Genomic DNA, 19,250 nt, shown 5'->3' with positions numbered 1-19,250 from the left:
TTTGCTATGTTGTGTTTTTTCTCTCTTTTCACTTGTGCAGGTCAGTGAAGTAAAACTACCTCCTACGGAGCTTCTTGGCCCTCCATTAGGGTCCAGGTTGTATTCATCACTTCACTAGTAACTAGAGCACTATTTATCTTCGCAGTAGCTTTTTGGGTCCTGACGAAAGCTTGGATGATTTTCATCCGATAGCAGAAACATGTAGACCGTTTTCCAACACAGTTATTATATTTTGAAACTGTTATAGCACTGTTTTTAGACTTTGTCAACAAGGTAGCGATCTAATAAAGTGTTCTCAGTGCCTTGCTAGACAAATTTTATACAGCACTTACACACTATCACTTTTCACTAGCACTGCGACCATCACACCCAACCATCATCTAACAAAAAATACCATACCAGTCAACAGTTTGGGACATAAAAGAGACCAAGATCTACGATTTGCCAAGTAGAAGATGGTTCTCTAATTAGTCCCTGGTTCCCAGATGATGAAGCAAACCACTTCGGGTGGATGATGGGAATTTTACACTTATGCGTATACACTTATATGCATACATGAATTCACAGCTTCACTACCTTTAGCATCACCCTTACGATTGTGTCAAGGTTTTCAATTATGTGAGACTCATAGTTGTTTATGTTTATTGATCCACCAGGATGTGTCCCATGGGTAGCATTTGTTTCTGAAAATCAGTAACTCTTTCATGTCTGTGTTCAGCTTCAGTCAGTTGTCCTTCATCCAGCTGGCAATGTCTGTTATGCAGTTGTGAAAGGTGGTCTCGGTGGTGTCTTCGGAGAGGGATAGGATGAGCTGTGTGTCATCGATGTGTCATCGATGTAGGATATGATGCTGAGTTGGTCAGTTTTGGCTATGCTGGCCAGAGCGGTAATAAGTGTTGAAGAGGGTGGGCTGGCGTTCTACCGGTAAGGAAGGAGGCGATCCATTTGAGACTCAAAGCTCCTTGGATGTCTATATTGTGCAGCCTTGAGAGGAGTGTGATGGGAGACCGTATTGAAGGCTACCAAGAGATTTAAGAAGATCAGAGTAGCATACTCTCAACGGTTGAGTAGGGCTTCGATGTCATCGGTAGCTGCAATGAGAGTTGTCTCGATGTTGTGGTTGCTGCAGATTCCGGGTTGGAAGGATTCGAGTAGGAGGTCCTGTTCCAGATGTGAGGAGAGTTGTTGGTTGATGGGTTTTTCTAATACTTTAGCTGGGAGCAGGAGCAGGTAGATCAGTCAGTAGTTTCTGAGTTCGCTGGGGTCTGCAGTGCTTTCTATAGTAGCGCATTGACAGTGTTTCCAGTCCTCGGAGAAGGAATGCAAGGAACAAGGAATACTTATGCCATCATGCCCTGCCATTGTGATCAACTTAATAGGAAGTACATTAAGTGAACAATTGCCCGTCCCTGAAAGTGGTCTTCAAAGAAACTTACCCAGCAGAGGACATGGAGTTTGACATGCATCTGTCAGGAGTATCCTGCAGACATGTAATGCAAACAGCTTTACCTTCAGTGGAAGTTGCTTTGAAGTGCACTGTGAAAACATATGAAATGTATTCACCTTAATGCAGGTAGCATTAGGGTAAATACATGGCCCAGCACAACTCCACAAGAAGAAAATAAAATGTGGGAATTTTGTCCATCCCTACTTGTAGCAATATCAGAACTCTGCAATTAAGATAACAGACCCTAGGAGAGGGAATTGGGTTTTTACAATGATTTGTATCAACAGCAACATTAAATAAGTTACTATTGTAAGAAATGCTCGTTCTGGTAGAGGCACTAACCTCAGATTCCTCACCTTTTAAATATTCCCCAGGGGTCAGACTGAATCCTGAAACATTTCAGTAGAACCTTTGCATGCCAGTCGGTGGTGAAGCATGGCTCTGCACTGACACTGTTCCACTCCAAACACAACATGTGTGGCCTATATAAGTGTCATCCCTGTGTGCTGACGTCAGTTGCTCTTAAGACTGCCCCCCCCACCCCCCAAATGCAGCACCCCAAAAGCGATCACCAGATTTCTAGACCTGGGATCTTACTGGCGGATAGAGTTAAGTCACAAAACAGGGAGAATGGGAACGTCTGTGAGGAATCTATGGCATAATAGAGTCTCTATCAGAAATTGTATTACAGAAGGTAAATATTTTGTTTTTCTAATGGATACTTCTAGCCACGGCTCCTCAGTTTCAAAATAGATACTAAAGCAGTACCTAGCTGGAGGTGGGTCTGTGAATGGACTCAAACCAGAAAGTCCTGGCAGACCGAGCGGGTAAAATGTCCTTCTCAGCAAACCGGACTGTCCAGATGGCACTGCATCGTGACCGTAGGGAGGGACACCCACATAGCTGCCTGGGGGATGTTCAGGACAGGGTCGTTGCGCACTAACAAAGTGGTAGCCACTTTGGTCCTGCCAAAATGAGCACACAATCCTTCTGGAGGTGCTTTTTAGCCAATGCGTACCAGGTGTTACCGCAGAGTACAATCCAGAGTGAGATGGTTCTCTTCTGCACAGCCTTGCCTGTTTTTTTGCACTGGCGAACCCCACAAAGAGTTGATCACCCTCCTGGTGTTATTTGGAACGATATGCACAGAAGCTCCTCGCTATTGTGGAGTTCAAGTGATGGAGTCTCTCCTCCTCCATAGAGGGGTGAGGCAGAGCATGGAATGTTGGTCCGATGTGGAACAGCGTCACAACATTAGGCAAGGAAGATGGTTATGACCGCAAAATTAGTTTGTCTGGGAAGAAGGTGGTGTTGTGTTTCCTGAATGGCCCATTGTAGTTTTCCCTAGGTTAGCCTAGTTGTGCACATTGTAGGCTGTATTTTCATTTGCACACGTTAATATATAAACGTACCTGCTTTGTGGCACACTGTACCTTCACACGGAACCTGTATATGTTTTCGCGTTCTGTTCTTTTCCTAGGATTAAGTCTGAACACCATAGACAAGGTCAATCACCAATGCCCATTCTTATCCTCTCTGGTCAGGCACTAGTACTTCGACACAACATGAGAACACAGCTGCTGTTTATTGTTTATGAGCACACATGGCTTGTCATATACTGGGCACTAGAGAGTAAGACAGGTCACATGGAGCAAGAGTTCAGAGTCAAGATCACTGTGTCAGCTGTGATGTAGAACGCCTATCTGTGTATGCTAAGGTACGGGGTCCGCCACCAATACCAGAGATCTTTGATATACAATCATTTAGTTTTGTAAAGGGGGGGTGGGGGGGGGGGATAGGTTACTCTGACTTATATCATGACAGGGCTTTTTCTAGCATATGGTTCAATAGCCATGCTAACAGTGTTTCTGGTATATATTTGTTTTCTAATTGTGGCACAAATAGTGAATTTTAGGACACAGTAGTTTGAATACATTTCCTAAACTTCCTTTGGGTCTTTTATTTATCTTATTGTGGACGAGTATGTGTGATGTGTGAGAGTGTGAAAGGGTGTGTCCTGTTACTGCGGATCCCTGAGAGGGTCGAGAGTGTTGTGTTCAATGGTCCCAAGCAGCTTAAATGGAGTACACATCAGAAAGGCGAAATCCAAGTTAAGGTTCCACTGCAGCATTACGAAGGGAGAGAGAGCTTCGGATCCACATCTGGTGGGATGAAAGGAAAGGAATGGATGGCAGTGCGAGGCAACTGCCTCTATTTAGGTTCTGCACATCATTTCCAAGCGTGGAACTGCGTTGGTCTGGAGCCACACAACGCCACTTACCACCACAAACAAATACTGCTGAAGAAGGTTCCGGGTCCAGCCTGACGTCAGTGGAATATTCAAAGGATGAGGAATTTGCAGCTAGAAGTCTCTATTAGAACTGATTTTATATTGTTCAAACCTGGAGGTTGGGTGATTTGCATATATATATCTGGGAAACAATCCAAAGCTGGAAATCAAAGTTCATTTACTTGTAAATGTAGTTTTTGAGTTGGTCTATGGTCTAGATTTGAAGGTTTCACACAAATCTGCCATCTAAATGTATGACTTGAAAAAAACTCATGCTTTGAGTAACATCAAAAAGCGGGTGCAACCATAGGAGTATCACAAATGGCACAATCAGATCGACCTGAAGCCCAAAATGTTCACAGACCTCAACACCATCATATTTCTTATTTGTTAGTCATGAAAATAAGCCATTTCTGTACACAGGCCACCAAAGTGGTTGCTTATGGCACCTTCAGTTCGGGGCAGTACATGCTGCACCACCATATATCCCTTTATTTTGCAGCAGACTTGGAGTGACACCCAAAATAAAAGAGAGGGGGCAGCTACTAAATAGGATACTCAAATGTGAACTTCTAAATTGGGCACTGGTGCAAATTGTTCTGCCATTTACCTTGTTAGCACAGAGTTTAAATCCTACATTGGTGGTGAGAGCAACTTGTGTCTTCAAGAGCTAAAACAGATGTGTGTTCTCTACACTTCGTGTTAACTACCACGGATGTTGGTGCACTTTCATTGAAATATATGCTGAACCACTGCCATCTAAATATGTTGTGTATAAGTCTTATGAGTGAAACTAGTTCGTTTCTGTATTGATAGGTTTTCTCTTGTCATTTGGGTTTTTTGAGTGAGTATTCTGTTTTGTATTTTGGAACCCAACACTCTTTATGTTTTTAATAATTGTGTCAGGTGATCCAACAACCCCTGGGCCTTGTCTGTTTAATATAATACTAAATACATAAATAAATTAATCAAGCACATACTTCAGGACAGGTTGTAGCATAGCATGTAAAAGCACAATGTGTTTGTGTATGCTCAATTAGGTGTCTTTCATTCTAGTAGTTAATTCTCTTGGGAAGTTCATACATTTGTGTTTAACTTATTAGTAACCAAATTCTAAGAGCTCTATGACCAGACTGTTAAGTTCAGTGGTCATTGTTTTGGATGTTTCAACTTCACTTTGCATTTTTGCTGAAGGGGCAATTGTCAATTGTGATTTACTGCCATTGCCATCTTAAGGAGAAACATATCTGTGAGGGAGATGTTAAAACAATGACTGTGTAATGTTGCTGACTACATGTAGGATAGATAGGGCTGAATGGGTAACATTTGTGTGAATGGAGGATTTAGGAGAGATCTGGCGGAACAGAAGCAGGATGGCGGAAGAGGAGAGGGACTGGGGAAGAGGAAAATGATTCAGGTGGGTAAAGGGTGTCTTTCTGAAAGTATCTGCACTTTGAAGGACATGTCAAGAAGATAGGCACCATAGGCTCCAAAAGTTCCAGTTGTCGAAGTATTGACTTTTACCAAGAGAATGTGTTTAAATGATAAGAGTACATTTTGACTTGCTTGTTACCATATGTCTAAATAACAGATTGGATGATTTAAAGAATAAAACACAATATGACCTTAAATTTCATACTCAAGGTAATTAGCACTTAATTATTTCTACATCAGCTTATAGGGAATAAACAATGCCCACTTTCAAGAATTCCGGACTAAGGAGCATGGACTGTGCAAACCTGAGAGCAGTGCAGACTTACCAAAGGAGTGAGTTTATTTTACATATAACTATAATAATAATAATAATTTGCTGGAGATGTTATTTCATTTTAGATATTTGGATTTTCCCCAATTTTTACCACCAATTAGAGCAGACGGCCCTACTTTTATGTTGCTGTTTACTTACTTTGAACTGAAGAGACCATGTTTTATTTAGTTATTTGTTTACTCCCCTTATTCTGAATCTGCATAAAATAGGTCTGCTTTAAAAATGTCCTTTTATGGAAAAGAGATATAAACGCCAACACTTGCATGTACTGGAAATATTTTACAGAATAACAGGAGTGTGGAATTCCTACAGCCCGACACCCAGAAAATATTGTTCAGGGTTAAGCAAAACAAGCTTTCATGTTTATTTTGTCTTGGGGACAAGTTGGCCCAACTCCCTGCAGCACAAGCCCTCTGTTTACTGTACCAAATTATGGATCAGGATATTGCATTTTCTGCAGTTAAGATATTTGAATCTCTATGTTTGTTGTTCAAACTTTTATTTATGGGACAGTAAGGCAAAGCCTTTATTAGAAGGGTGAGCGCTCTAAGGAAGGTTTGTAAACTTGGACTGCTCTACAGACACTGGTTTCAATATAAAAATGTGTACACAAGTTTGCAAGGTTTAACAATATGAGGCTAAGTATAATGCTCCCAGAAAGCTCGCTGATTAGATGCAACTATCTGCAGACGCTTAAAAGTAAGACTGATGATATTTTACATTCAAAATAAAATGTTCACCAAAAAAATGCAACTACGAAAAAAATAAAAACGTTAAACTGTGAAATTTTAGATACAGATTCTTTGAAGTATCATTTAGTAAAATGTGCTGATACAAGCTATTTCCAAAACAAAAAAAACAAGTTTATGGGAAACATGAAAATACGTATTGGCAAAGTCAATAGATCAGACTCTTGTGGTCAGCCTTTTGGTTTTTGACACTGTGTTTCGTGTTTTGAAAGTGTTTTTGTAAAACTTTATTGTTGTGGGAGCTGCCAGGCGCTCACTATTATAACAAACATTGGGAAAAAGCAAACATATTTTTGGTCTCAGAAAGCACAAACTGCCACAGTAGTCCCTGGCACTTAACAAAACTACATTGTGTTCCGATATGCTTCTTGTGAAAGAGCAGAACGCTATCACTCACAGTGAAGCCAGCCGATAGAGAGAATTTTAATAAAAACAAAAGATCTTGGTTAACACCAGACCTAATTAAGGGCCCAGTTCTTAAAGAAAGTCTCCAAAGTACACCTTTGTAATGTCCCTGCACTAGTGTAGATTTATGGCTTTCATGAATTTACAACAATTTACAGAAGTAGGCATGGAAACTCTACTCCTAGAATACATTTATGATCTGCATATTTGTGAATTCTATTTTAGCACAAGCAAATATGCATGTGTAGATTTGCTCATGTGAAAATTTGCTGAGCGTATACAAGTTGACTTTTTCTCCAGCCCCTTTTTTCCAAATCCTAGAAGAAGTTTTATTTCTGTCCATGTCAGGAGTAAACTTCTGAACCTTTTTCAGTATGGGAAAATATTAGAAAAGAGCTGGTGAAAACCCCTAAAACTTGCAAGTTAGTAGGTTTGCATAGACACAAAAAGTTATTTTAACCCTGAAACTATTTCGTACCGCTAACTTCAGCCTCAGCATGTATATCTGCGGAAAGTTGGGAAAATAAGCTAACTGCTAATATTCAGAACCTTCTATAGTATGATCCTGTAATAATCAGAAAAGCTATTATCAAAGCTCTTATATAATGAGATTGCTGCCATAAGTTTTAGATATTTCATTACATTCCACACCCTTGGAATAATGAGTAATGCCTCTGTAATGTGGATTGATCTATATATATATATTCACTTAAAAACCATAGGTTTCACACATGTTATAGTTAGCTGAACATTTCACTCGTAAAAAACCATTGAAATTCCCCCGTTATAGTTAGTTCAGCTAACTATAACTCGCGCGACCGCAATCCACTACTGATGACGTCACATATTGCATCACTCATGACATGGTCAGTGGCATCACTCATGGCATCACTGATGACATCATCCTTGTGATAGAGTGGCGGTCTTGCGAGTTATAGTTATCTGAACTAACTATAATGGGGGAATTTCAATGTTTTTTTACGAGTGAAATGTCCAGCTAACTATAACATGTGTGAAACCTATGGTTTTTAAAGTGAATTTGCAAGGTTTTTTAAATGCTAATTCCGAACTACAACGTGTGTGAAACCTATGGTTTTTTAAGTGAATTTGTAAGGTTTTTTAAATGCTAAGTTATGTATGTTTTATTATATTTTTTATATATTTATTTTACAATAAGCTACCTATGTATATAGTTATAGATTGACTGTATCCTGTAATATGGAATGGCTCGTTTAAAATGTTTTTTTGTTTTTTTTAAGGTTTTTCACCGTGCGCGCACCCTGCGATTTTTTGGAAAAAAAATAAAATGTTTTTTTCACCCTTTGGGGTCCTTCAGGGACCCCCTGACAAAGGCTAGGGGGTCAGGAACTCTCTACCCTGCCCCCTTTTCACGTTCTCCACCTTTCTTTTTCACTGTCACACACAAAACACACAAAATGGCGGCCGACACTTTCTGATATCGACCGATTCGAATGTTGACTGACATGTAACCACCAATCAGAATTACGATCGCGCACGTTATGGTGCGCGCACGGTGCGCGCTTATAGATATTTATGTGCTTTTAAATGCAATTTTCTCAGGAACTACTGAACAGATTGACACCATATATGCAAAAGGCACATGCCTGACCTGAGGACTACCTCTTTGCCAAATTTCAAGTAATTCTGTTCAGCCGTTCGGGCTGTACCTTCGACTAAAGGTCTTATGGGAAAATGCATGGGGAAAACGCGTTTTGGGACCCCTTTTTTCTCAGCCCCCACTTGACGAATCACCCGAGACTTTCAGGGTAGGAGCTGAGCGGAGCGCCCCATTAGTTTTGAAAATTTCGCGAGGATTCGTCAACCGGCGCCAAAGTTATTCAAAATAGCATTTTCAGATTTCCTATGGAAACACGGTCCTAACTATAACTATCTACTGGCGACCGCCAGTAGAGAATATATATATATATATATTCACTGAAAAAACCATAGGTTTCACACAAGTTATAGTTAGCTGTACATTTCACTCGTAAAAAAACAATGAAATTCCACGTTATAGTTAGTGCAGGCAACTATAACTCACGCGACCGCAATCCTCTGCTGATGACGTCAGATATTACATCACTGTATTTAGACACTTATTTGCCCATGTCTTCTTCCATTAAATTTTAGCTATACATATATTACAAATATTTTTTTTTCATAAAGACACATATGTCATCAGCAGAGGATTGCGGTCGCGTGAGTTATAGTTGCCTGCACTAACTATAACGTGGAATTTCATTGGTTTTTTTACGAGTGAAATGTACAGCTAACTATAACTTGTGTGAAACCTATGGTTTTTTCAGTGAATTTGTACGGTTTTTTAAATGCTAAGTTACTTTACGCAGTTCGTGCCGTGCGCGCCCACTTCATGCAGTTCGTTCCGTGCGCGCACAGTGAGCACGCAGTGCGCTTCGCGCACCGCGCGCCCACGTTAGGCTGGATGGGCCATGTACGCACGATGCCCTTCGCGCACCGTCCGCACACGGAGGACATATTATGCGCTTCGTTGTGAAAGGTTTTCTAATAAATGTTCGTTGTCAATAGATATATGCCATTCACACAAGGTGCACTGCGGGCACCTTTTGCACACGGGGGGGGTGGGGGGGGGGGGGGGGTTGTGTGGATTTTGTTATTTTTTTTAATTTATTTTTTACCGTACGCGTATTCGCCGTTTTTCCGAAAAAATGTTTTTTAATTTTTGGGCATTGGATGGCCTTCTGGCACACCATAACCAAGGCTAGGTGGTTAGGAGCTGTCTAGCCTGCCCCCTTTTTGTGATATCCAACTTTGTTTTTCCTCCACCCCTCCGAGTGCGAGAGAGAAAATGGCGGCAGACACTTCCTGGTTTCGACCGATTCGAATGTTTACTAAGATCTAACAGCCAATCAGAATTGCGCTCGCGCACGGCACCGGACGCGTACGGTAAGCTTACGGTGCGCGCTCGGAGCGCGCTTACAGATATATATATTGATTTAAATGCTATTTTCTCAGGAACTACTAAACAGATTTACACAAGACCTACAAAAGGCACTTCCTTGACCTGAGGACTACCTCTCTGCCAAATTACAAGTAATTCTGTTCAGCCGTTCGGGCTGTAGCTGTGTCTAAAGGTCCTATGGAAAAATGCATGGGGAAAACGCGTTTTGGGACCCCCCTTTTTTCTCAGACCCCACTTGACGAATCCCCCCCCCCGAGACTTTCAGGGTAGGAGCGGAGCGTAGCACCCCATTAGTTTTGAAAATTTCGCGAGGATTCGTCGACCGGCGCCAAAGTTATTCCAAATAGAATGTTGCGGATTTCCTATGGAAACAGGGTCCTAACTATAACTACCTACTTATATATAATATATATATATATCACTTAAAAAACCATAGGTTTCACACATGTTAAAGTTAGGTGGATATTTCACTCGTAAAAAACCAATGAAATTCCCCCGTTATAGTTAGTTCAGATAACTATAACTCGCGCGCCCGCAATCCACTGCTGATGACGTCACATATTACATCACTCATGACATGGTCAGTGGCATCACTCATGACATCACTGATGACATCATCCTTGTGATAGAGTGGCGGCCGCGCGAGTTATAGTTATCTGAACTAACTATAACGGGGGAATTTCATTGGTTTTTTACGAGTGAAATATCCACCTAACTATAACGTGTGTGAAACCTATGGTTTTTTAAGTGAATTTGCAAGGTTTTTTAAATGCTAATTCCTAACTATAACGTGTGTGAAACCTATGGTTTTTTCAGTGAATATATATATATATATATATATATATATATATATATATATATATATATATATATATATATATTACCTACTGGCTGTCGCCAGTAGGTAGGTATAGTTAGGACTTATTTTCCATAGGAAATCCGCAACATTCTATTTGGAATAACGTTGGCGCCGATTAACGAATCTTTGCGAAATTTTCCAAACTTTTGGCCGGTCTGCTCCTATCCTGAAAATTTCATGGCGATTCGTCAAGCGGGGGCCGAGAAATAAGGGGGGTCCCAAAACACGTTTTCCCCATGCATTTTCCCATAGGACCTGTTGACACAGCTACAGCCCTAACTGCTGAACGGAATTACACCAAATTTGGCAAAGAGGTAGTCCTCAGTTCAGACTCGTGCCTTTTGCTTAAATGGTGTAAATCCGTTCAGTAGTTCCTGAGAAAATTAGAGTTAAAAAGATAGATTATATCTGGGCGGAGCCTAACCACACATCTCATCGTGAGATCTGATTGGCTGTCAGTACTTCATCCAAGAAGTGTTGGCAACCATCTTGGGACCAATATACATGATAGCACCTCATTAAAAAGCATTGCAGTTAATAGAAGGTTTTAAGAATTTAGTTACATTATAAATCATTTGTTGATGGTACCATACTCATTTTAGGAATTGTGGTGTATTCTAAGGTGATTTTACCATGTGAAAAAGCCTTCTGCTGTGATATCATTAATCATGTTTGAGAGAAAACTATTTTCTCATGCTTTTCCCACAGAGGTTTGGAAGGTGATCTATACGCTAAACTGAGAGCATATTTTCTGTAAATTCACATTATCTATCTCAGTCATGTGAGAATGACGTCTGACATTCTCAGTAAAACATGTACATCCAACAAAGGCAGAGACTGTCAGTTGATTCCTTTGTGTTCTACTGCAGCTTCCCAGAGTGTTCTAAAGAACAACTAGAGCGCTAACAGTCTTACTTATGACAAAAGTATGGCACACCTGAAGCCATCTTGATTGGAATAAACTGATAACACTTAAAACCTTTATTTAAAAAGGAACACAATGAGGGGGTTCATTTTGCCATAGAAATTATGATTAGTGGTGAAGAAAGAAAAATTAGGGCACATTTTGAGTGACTTCTCAAATCCTCTTCTATTTCATTAAAACATTCTGATAAGCAGACTTCCGAGGTGAGCAGTAGCTTTACTACAGTGATCTAATGAGCAACTAGAGTGCTAACATTCAGAATTTATGGCAAATGTGTGACATATCTGAATACCTTCTTGATGGAATCAAAGTAAAAAACTGAAAACATTTCCTACTGAGGAGACTCCAGAAAATGAGGAAATTAGGAAACTTCATAACAAATAAATCTCCCAAGATGGCCACCAGAGACAAAAGAGCCCAAATGCAGCACAAATAACACCCAGATGTAGCCCACATGTAGCCCAATGACAGAAGTGTGCAAAACACTTATTTTTGTGTATTTGCAGTTTTATATAGTGCAGGCTTGTCAGGTATTGGAGTGCTTTACATGAGCATTGGTTACATCACACAAGATCAAATTCATTTTGTTTGTAGACATAGGGAGATTAAGTGATTTGACCAGAATCACAGAATGTTGAGCTGAAGCAGAAACTCCAACCTGGTTCCCCAGTTGCAAAGTCTGCAGCTCTGGAAGTAACACCACAACCTCTCCGCTAGGTGCAACATTTAATCAAGTGGTCAACTGGATAAAAAAACAAAGATTACAAATAATTTAAAAGTTCTTTGTCGCTATTTGAAAACTCAGAAAATATGTCCTCATTTTAGTTTTTAAGAGCACTAACCATAATTTTGATGCAAAATGTAATTTCTAAAGGAAATGCTCTAGGTATTACAGTTTTGATTACATCAAGATGACATCAGGCGTTCCCCACTTTTGTAATAAATATAGAATGTTAGCAACTAGTTGTTCATTGGGATACTGTACAGAGGCCAGGGGCACAGACTCTGAAAATTGAAGGCAGGTAGGAGAGTGCAGAGGCAACAATTTGACCAAACTGGGCAGGCAGCAAGGGCAGTGGCCGCACAACAGACTATGGAGGGCAGTGGAAAGGGGGGCAGGGGCAACAAACCAACAATAGAGGACTGGCAAGAGAGGCTGTGGCAATATAATAGACCATTGTGGGCAGAAGGAAGAGGCAGTGGTAGTACAACCATACATGCCAACAGACCAGTTTCAGCCAGGAAACGTCCAATGTTTTTAAGCTCAAATGGGCTTTATCTGATCTGTCTCCTGTCTACAAGCTCCTCTTTTTCAATGTAACTCAAAGGGGAAAATCAATTCCCCAGTTTTTATTCAAAATCTCCCTCTTACCAAGTTCAAAATGTTTGCAAGTATGGTACATTGGATCATGGTTGGCAGGAGGAATTGGGGTAGGGACATGGACTCAGATAACAGAGGACAGGAGGGACATGGAGAGGTGCACCAAACTGACCCTACAGGTCAGGCATCAGGGTTTGCAGCAGCACAATAAACCACACAGGGCATGCGGGACGTGAGTGCAGCACAACAATCCATAGAAAGCAATAGGGAGGGGCCAAGACCATGCACATGGACAACAGAGAACAGAGGGGAAAGAGGCAATGGTAGCTAGCTGACCATAACGGACAGACAGGAGAGAAAGCTGCAGCATAACAGACCATAAAGGGCAGGAGGGACGGATCAGGGGCATTACAATGGAACAGACAAGCCAGGAGGGAGGGAATAGGGGTCTGCACATGGAAACAGAGGGCTGGGGGCAAGGGGGCAGGGCAGGAGCAGCAAGATGACCATGGAGCTCAGGCAGGATGGGCACTAGAAACAAGACACACCATGGAGGGCAACAATGAGACTTTGATGGCATACACACAGACCATGGAGGGAAGGTGGGAGAGGAGCAGCTAGCTGACCACACAGGGAAGGTGAGAGGGGCCATGGCAGCACAGAAGACCATGCATGGCAAGCGGGAGGGTTAGTGGCAGCACAATGGCTATGATGGGCAAGAAGGAGGGTGCAGGGGCATGCACAAAGGACCATGGAGGATAGAAGGGAGGGTCAGGACCTGGGCACAGACAAGAGAGTTCAGGGGAAGGGGCCTCACAACAGACCACGCGGGGCAGGCAGGAGGAGCAGTTGCAGCACAACAGACCAGGGAGGGCAGAAGGGTGTGGCAGTAAAATGGACCATGGAGGACAGGAGGAAGGGGATAGGGGCATGGCATGTGGACAGGCAGGGTGGAGGTGGCAGGCACAGGTTACAGTCATCTGACAATGCTAGGCAGGTGGGAGGGGAGTGGCAGCTCAACAGAACACTCAGAGTAGAAGGGAGTGGCAGGTCCATGGAACATGGTGGGCAAAAAAGATGGAGCAGGGGCATGCACAAAGACATCGGAGGGCAGGGGGAAGGAGAATATGGGCAGCAAGCTAAGCACAGAGGCTAAGCAGGAGGTCAATGATGGGCCATAGAATTGGGCAGTGGAGGGCAGGAGGAGTGGACTGGTAAATCATGCTAACAGAGGATAGGGAAGAGGTGGATGGGGCAGCAAGCTAACTGTTCAGAGAAGGTGGGTATTAGGAACTTTATTGTTTTTAAAATGTGTGTCTGTGCAAACTACTTAAAATATGAACAAGTATGTAGCATAATCTCACTTTTATTCAGGAAGAAGAGGACGTTCGTGACTGTGACTCCGGGTTCACTTGGCAGAAACGCCCCCTGACCCTCCACCCCCATCGCAAAATGTAATGCCCGTGAAAAGGGTAGGTGGACGCAGTGTTATATAGAACATAGTCCTGAGAGCATGATTGAAAATGAAAACTAGATATCGTATATGGTATAAACTATGCACCAAAAAGTGTGATATAAGATGAACCGGGGCGTGAAATATAATATGCAATACATTGTGCGCAATGACAGATTCATTGGAAAGCGCGAGATAGCACAGGCACTAGCGTGTGCTATGCGATATGCGCCTTGGAGTGTAATATGCACAGGGCAGTGTTGTGTAACCTAACTAGTCTCTAAAGTTGTAATATAAAATATGTGCTGGGGAGTGTAACGTTGCATATGCACTGTGACAAAGATATGGATCCCAGATTGTAATATGTATGGCATAGCGCTGTGCGTTATGACATAGGCATCGAGGAAGGCACGTTAGATGGGGCAATATAACCCGTGCGAAGGCAAGTGTGGCATGACATATTCACGGGGTGGTGTTACAGTGCACATGGGCTAGAGAGTGTCATAGCATACGCACTAGCTGGTGGAATACAACACAGTGGTGTGTGGCACTCGGCGGGCACTGGTGGGTGTAACACAGCATTGGGCTCAGCCAGGAGCACGCTGTGACTCTCAAGTGAGGTTTGTCTCCTTTCCAGAGAGTAAAATAAAAAGTATTACACATCCGGCGGTGGATGTGTGTTTTATTAACCGTGAGGGGGGTTTCTTGCATAGTTTGGTCGAATTTTTGTCGAATCCCCTTTGAATGGCTTGGTGTGCGTGTGTATTAAATGTGCCCGTCAATAGCTACCCATGTTTGTATAAATAAACGACAAGGGTGTCTACTTGGAGAGTACCCACCGGCGGGGGCGCCGGGATTAGGCACGGTAGGGCGTCAGAGCTTCACTAGCGGTGTACATACATTCCAAGTGGATTCATTGTATGCATAGTCGCCTTTTAATGAATATCATGCAAATCGTCATGGTGATAGGTACATACGGTTTGTCCAGCATGTCCTAGGTGTTTCTATAAATAAATATTTTTTAAAAATAATAAAAAACAAAGGCCGGCCCCGGGGGATGGGCCTGAGGAGGGGGGCAACGCAGCCCCCCTCCTAAAGAATTTTTTAAAAAAGGCCATGACCTGGAGGTTGGGGTCCCCCAGCCGATTAAGGCCTTGGGAGGGCCAAATTAATATTTTTTCAACAAATAAAACTAGGGTGCAGACCCTGGGGGATGGGGTCCCCAGGGCCAATAAATTAGAAAAAGAAGGGGGGGGGGGGGGGCACACAGCCCTCCTTCTTAAAAAAATAAAATAAATAAAAGACCGTCATCGCGCCGGAGGCCACGCCCCCTCCTTGCAGCACTCTGCAAACGCGCCCCCTGGCCAGTTGTAAGTTGGGGAATTAATTCCCCTTCAATACTGAGGGTTCCTGAGGGCCAACTAGCCCAACAGGTATCTACAGTATGCGCCAGGGAGCTGCGTTGCAGACAGGTGTTCTGAGGCCACGCCCCTTTTTACACCTCTATGCAATGTAGCTCTGTGGCGCTTACATGAGTGATGTAATATGTGACGTCATCAGCAGTGCATTGCGGGCGCGCGAGTTATAGTTAGCTGAACTAACTATAACAGGGGAATTTCAATGGTTTTGTACGAGTGAAAAGTCCAGCTAACTATAACGCCCCTGAAACCTATGGTTTTTGCAGTGAATTTCGAAGGCTTTTTAAATGCTAATTCCTAACTAGAACGTGCCTGAAACGTATGGTTTTTTCAGTGAATATATATATATATATATATCGCAAACAACACTCCTTCCACTTCTACCAAAGCCTCGGCAGCGAAGAAAGAGAAACGAACCACTTCTTTTTTACAGGCAAGATGTTTATTTAAAACCTAGCAGCAGTCAACAGATGACGCGTTTCGGGCTTAGGCGCCCTTGTTCACATCATATATATGAATCACATTTATGTCAGTTGGTGTGTCAATCATAAACAACTGCATCAGATTATGTCTGGATAAATTAGTTTCATTCTAATGGTTCAGACTTTTCTGAAGTCAATTTGAGATCTGTGGATGACTATTGCAGTCTATTGATATCTAAGAACAGATTACAAGATTCTGATCTTTGTCCTGTAATGGGAATTCGAAAAGGAGTGAATTTATTTGACCACTTGACTTGATCTTTGATAAAATCGCACTGTGTCATCTCCTTTATTCTAAATATAAGAAAACCTACTTGCCAAACTAGTGCTTGAAGCATACATTAATTCAATTGTGTTGAGGACACACTGACACACTGCAAGAGAAATGAAAATTCATCTTAACTTACTTGATTTCAGGTGTAACTATCTCTGCTGCCAGACTACCAGAGGGCTCTTGATTACTTAGTTGCAATAATCCTGTTTAGAAAAAAACACGTTTATGTATGTGACTGTATATGCACAAATGAAATGTCATCAACACGAGTACTTCAATTTTTTTTTTTTCAATCTTTATTTCGGCAATATTTCAGCCATAAAAGAGCACATAAAATACTATACACATTAAAATTACAATATTGGAACAACATCTAAGATAACATAAGCAAATGCAAAGCAGGAATGGAAGTCACTGTTAGAATACATCATTGTAGCAATAACTGGAATTACATAAGCAAATATTAGCCAGGCTACTAGGCACTATTTGATAATATAAAACTCCTTTTAATCCAGAAGGCATGCAGATACTTAGCTAGAGCAAATACAATATGTCCTGCAGTTTCAGTCTTAAAAACCCTTAGTGCATCTGAGCACTTCCTAAATCCTAGATTCCTACAAATAGGTACAATCCAATTCTGCCTTGCTCTACTGTAGAGAGGACAGAAAAAAAGAATGTGGCATTCGTCCTCTTTATTCATACCACAGCCAAGACAGTGTGAGGACCTGGTCGGGGTCCATTTGCTGGTTAAACACGCTAGGGGGAGTGCACCAAACCTCCATTGTATATATAGCTTCCTAGCCATAACAGGGAAAATTACATCCAAGAAATCTTCGAATGAGTATACAGATTTGATCGCTATGAATGATTTTACCATGGTACCATTCTTTGAGTCATGGAGCCATGCATTAGAACATCGAGATCTGTATAACTCAGTGAATGAGTTCCCTGAGATCTCGCTACAAGCTATTGCTGGATTCACCCACATGTCTGCAAGACCCAGATTCGTGAGTTCGTCTTTAATATAGGATAGCCAAGGGATATGTGCTGCCCTGCCTAATCTCAATATTTCTTGCAGCTCAGTTTTGTACTGCTCTAGCTCGGGGGTCAACCAAATCCTCCTCCAAAACCTGAGGGGTTTGATGGCTAGTTCCTCCTGGATGGAAAATATACCCAAGTCGAGCCTCAGCGGTAATAAAGGTGTGCTTTGGGGGAGCGAGAGCAACTGTCTCAGAAAGTTGTTCTCAGCTTTAATTAGTCCCGGTCTTACGACGTGCCCCCAAAGTTCCCCTCCGTATAATGCAGCCGCTCTGGCCCTCAATTTATAGATTTCAAGACTAGGGCTAATGGGTTTGTAAGTGGAGGCATTTGTCATTTTTAATATTCCCCCTGCTGTTTGAGTCAGTTTGAGTTGTGATTTGGCAAGGTGTGGGCCCCAGGAGAGTTTTTCGCTTAGTGCGACACCAAGATATTGGAAGGTGTGAACTCTCTCGAGTGCAACCAAATCTAGGGTGGGTGGTGGCCTGGTGTATAACGGAGGATTAAAAATCATGTATTTGGTCTTATCTACATTAATCTGTAGACCATGCTCTCTACAGAAGTTATTAAATCCTTCCAATATACGTTGGATACCCATTGGTGTCTTGGATAGGAGCAGGGTGTCATCAGCAAACATTATAGCTGCTACTTTCCTGCCTGCCAGCCTGGGTGCATCGTTATTAGGAACTGCATCCAGACTGGCTATCAGTCCATTAACATATATACAGAACAGGGTAGGGGCCAGGACACACCCTTGCCTAACTCCCTTGTTTACAGCGAACCTAGCGGACAGTACACCTCCTCTTGCACACCTGACCTGAGCAAAGTTGCGAGTATGCAACCTCACCAATATTCCCAATAGGGAATTGGGTACACCCAAATCACGTAAAACAGCCCAAAGTTTACCCCTAGGAACAGTATCAAACGCAGAGCGTAAGTCAACAAATACCATGTGGAGGCTGCCACCCTCCAATACCACAGTCTTCCAGTACAGCATTACTAAACGGAAGATCTGGTCGATGGTAGATGTTTTGCTTCTAAAGCCAGCCTGATAGGGAGAGAGGATATCATTCTCATTGATCCAGTCCTGCAAGCGATCTAAAATGAGTCTTGCCATTATTTTTTGTGGGACGTCAATGAGACTAATGGGCCTGTAATTGACAGGGAGCAGGGGAGAACCCTTTTTATATATAGGTATAATTTCCGCTCCCAACCAAGAGCCCGGGACCTCTGCACCGTGCAAAATTGAGTTGAAGAGGGCACATAAGTACGGTGCCCATATCTTAGGCTGATCTTTAAACATATCCCCGGGTACCTTGTCTATACCAGGTGCTTTACCCATTGCTAGTTTTCCTATGGCAATGGTGACATCCTCTACGGAGAATTCCAAAGCTTCGGCGTCCCCCGCAGAGGGTAAGTGAAAGGGCAGAAGATCTAAATCAGAGGTGGCAGCGTATAGAGTTTTAAAGTGGGATTCCCACACCCCCGGATCAAGATTAACTTCAATTGCATTGCGGGGTTCCGCACACCCTGAATTCACAATGGCCCAGAATCTACTCGGTTCCTTGTTAGCAAGAGCAGATGATAAATGTTCCCATCTCTCCCAATCCCAATCTATTTTTGCCTGTTTTAAAACTTGTTTGTGGGCAGTCCTGAGTGAGCAGATTATTGTCTTGTCACTGCCGGTTTTGATGGCATTAATCAAATCAGATTTAGCTCTCCTACATGTGGCATTGTACCATGATGAGGAGATAGTCCTGGGTTGCCTGGGGGGAGCGATAGGGTTTAAAATGCCTGCAAGGGTATCGATTAGTTCCCGATGAACAGTGAGCAGACGTGCAGAATTGACCTTGGACCGC

At 42.4% G+C, this 19,250-nt stretch overlaps 1 protein-coding gene across 4 annotated transcripts in view; it reads right to left on the bottom strand.

The window, feature by feature from the left end:
- Positions 1-19,250, bottom strand: part of HOOK3 (hook microtubule tethering protein 3) — a 1,476,018-nt gene that overhangs the window by 592,766 nt on the left and 864,002 nt on the right. For all 4 annotated transcript variants that reach the window (XM_085636641.1, XM_085636638.1, XM_085636639.1 and 1 more), the window contains one exon: positions 16,487-16,556. In XM_085636641.1, coding sequence (XP_085492767.1) covers positions 16,487-16,556 — 70 coding nt within the window. The remainder of the gene's footprint in view (positions 1-16,486; positions 16,557-19,250) is intronic.

Source organism: Triturus cristatus, chromosome 2_1, assembly GCF_964204655.1.
Source record: "Triturus cristatus chromosome 2_1, aTriCri1.1, whole genome shotgun sequence".
NCBI classification, from domain to species: Eukaryota; Metazoa; Chordata; class Amphibia; order Caudata; family Salamandridae; genus Triturus; species Triturus cristatus.
Note: the sequence above shows the minus strand (reverse complement) of the source record. Positions and strands in the feature narration are given on the sequence as shown.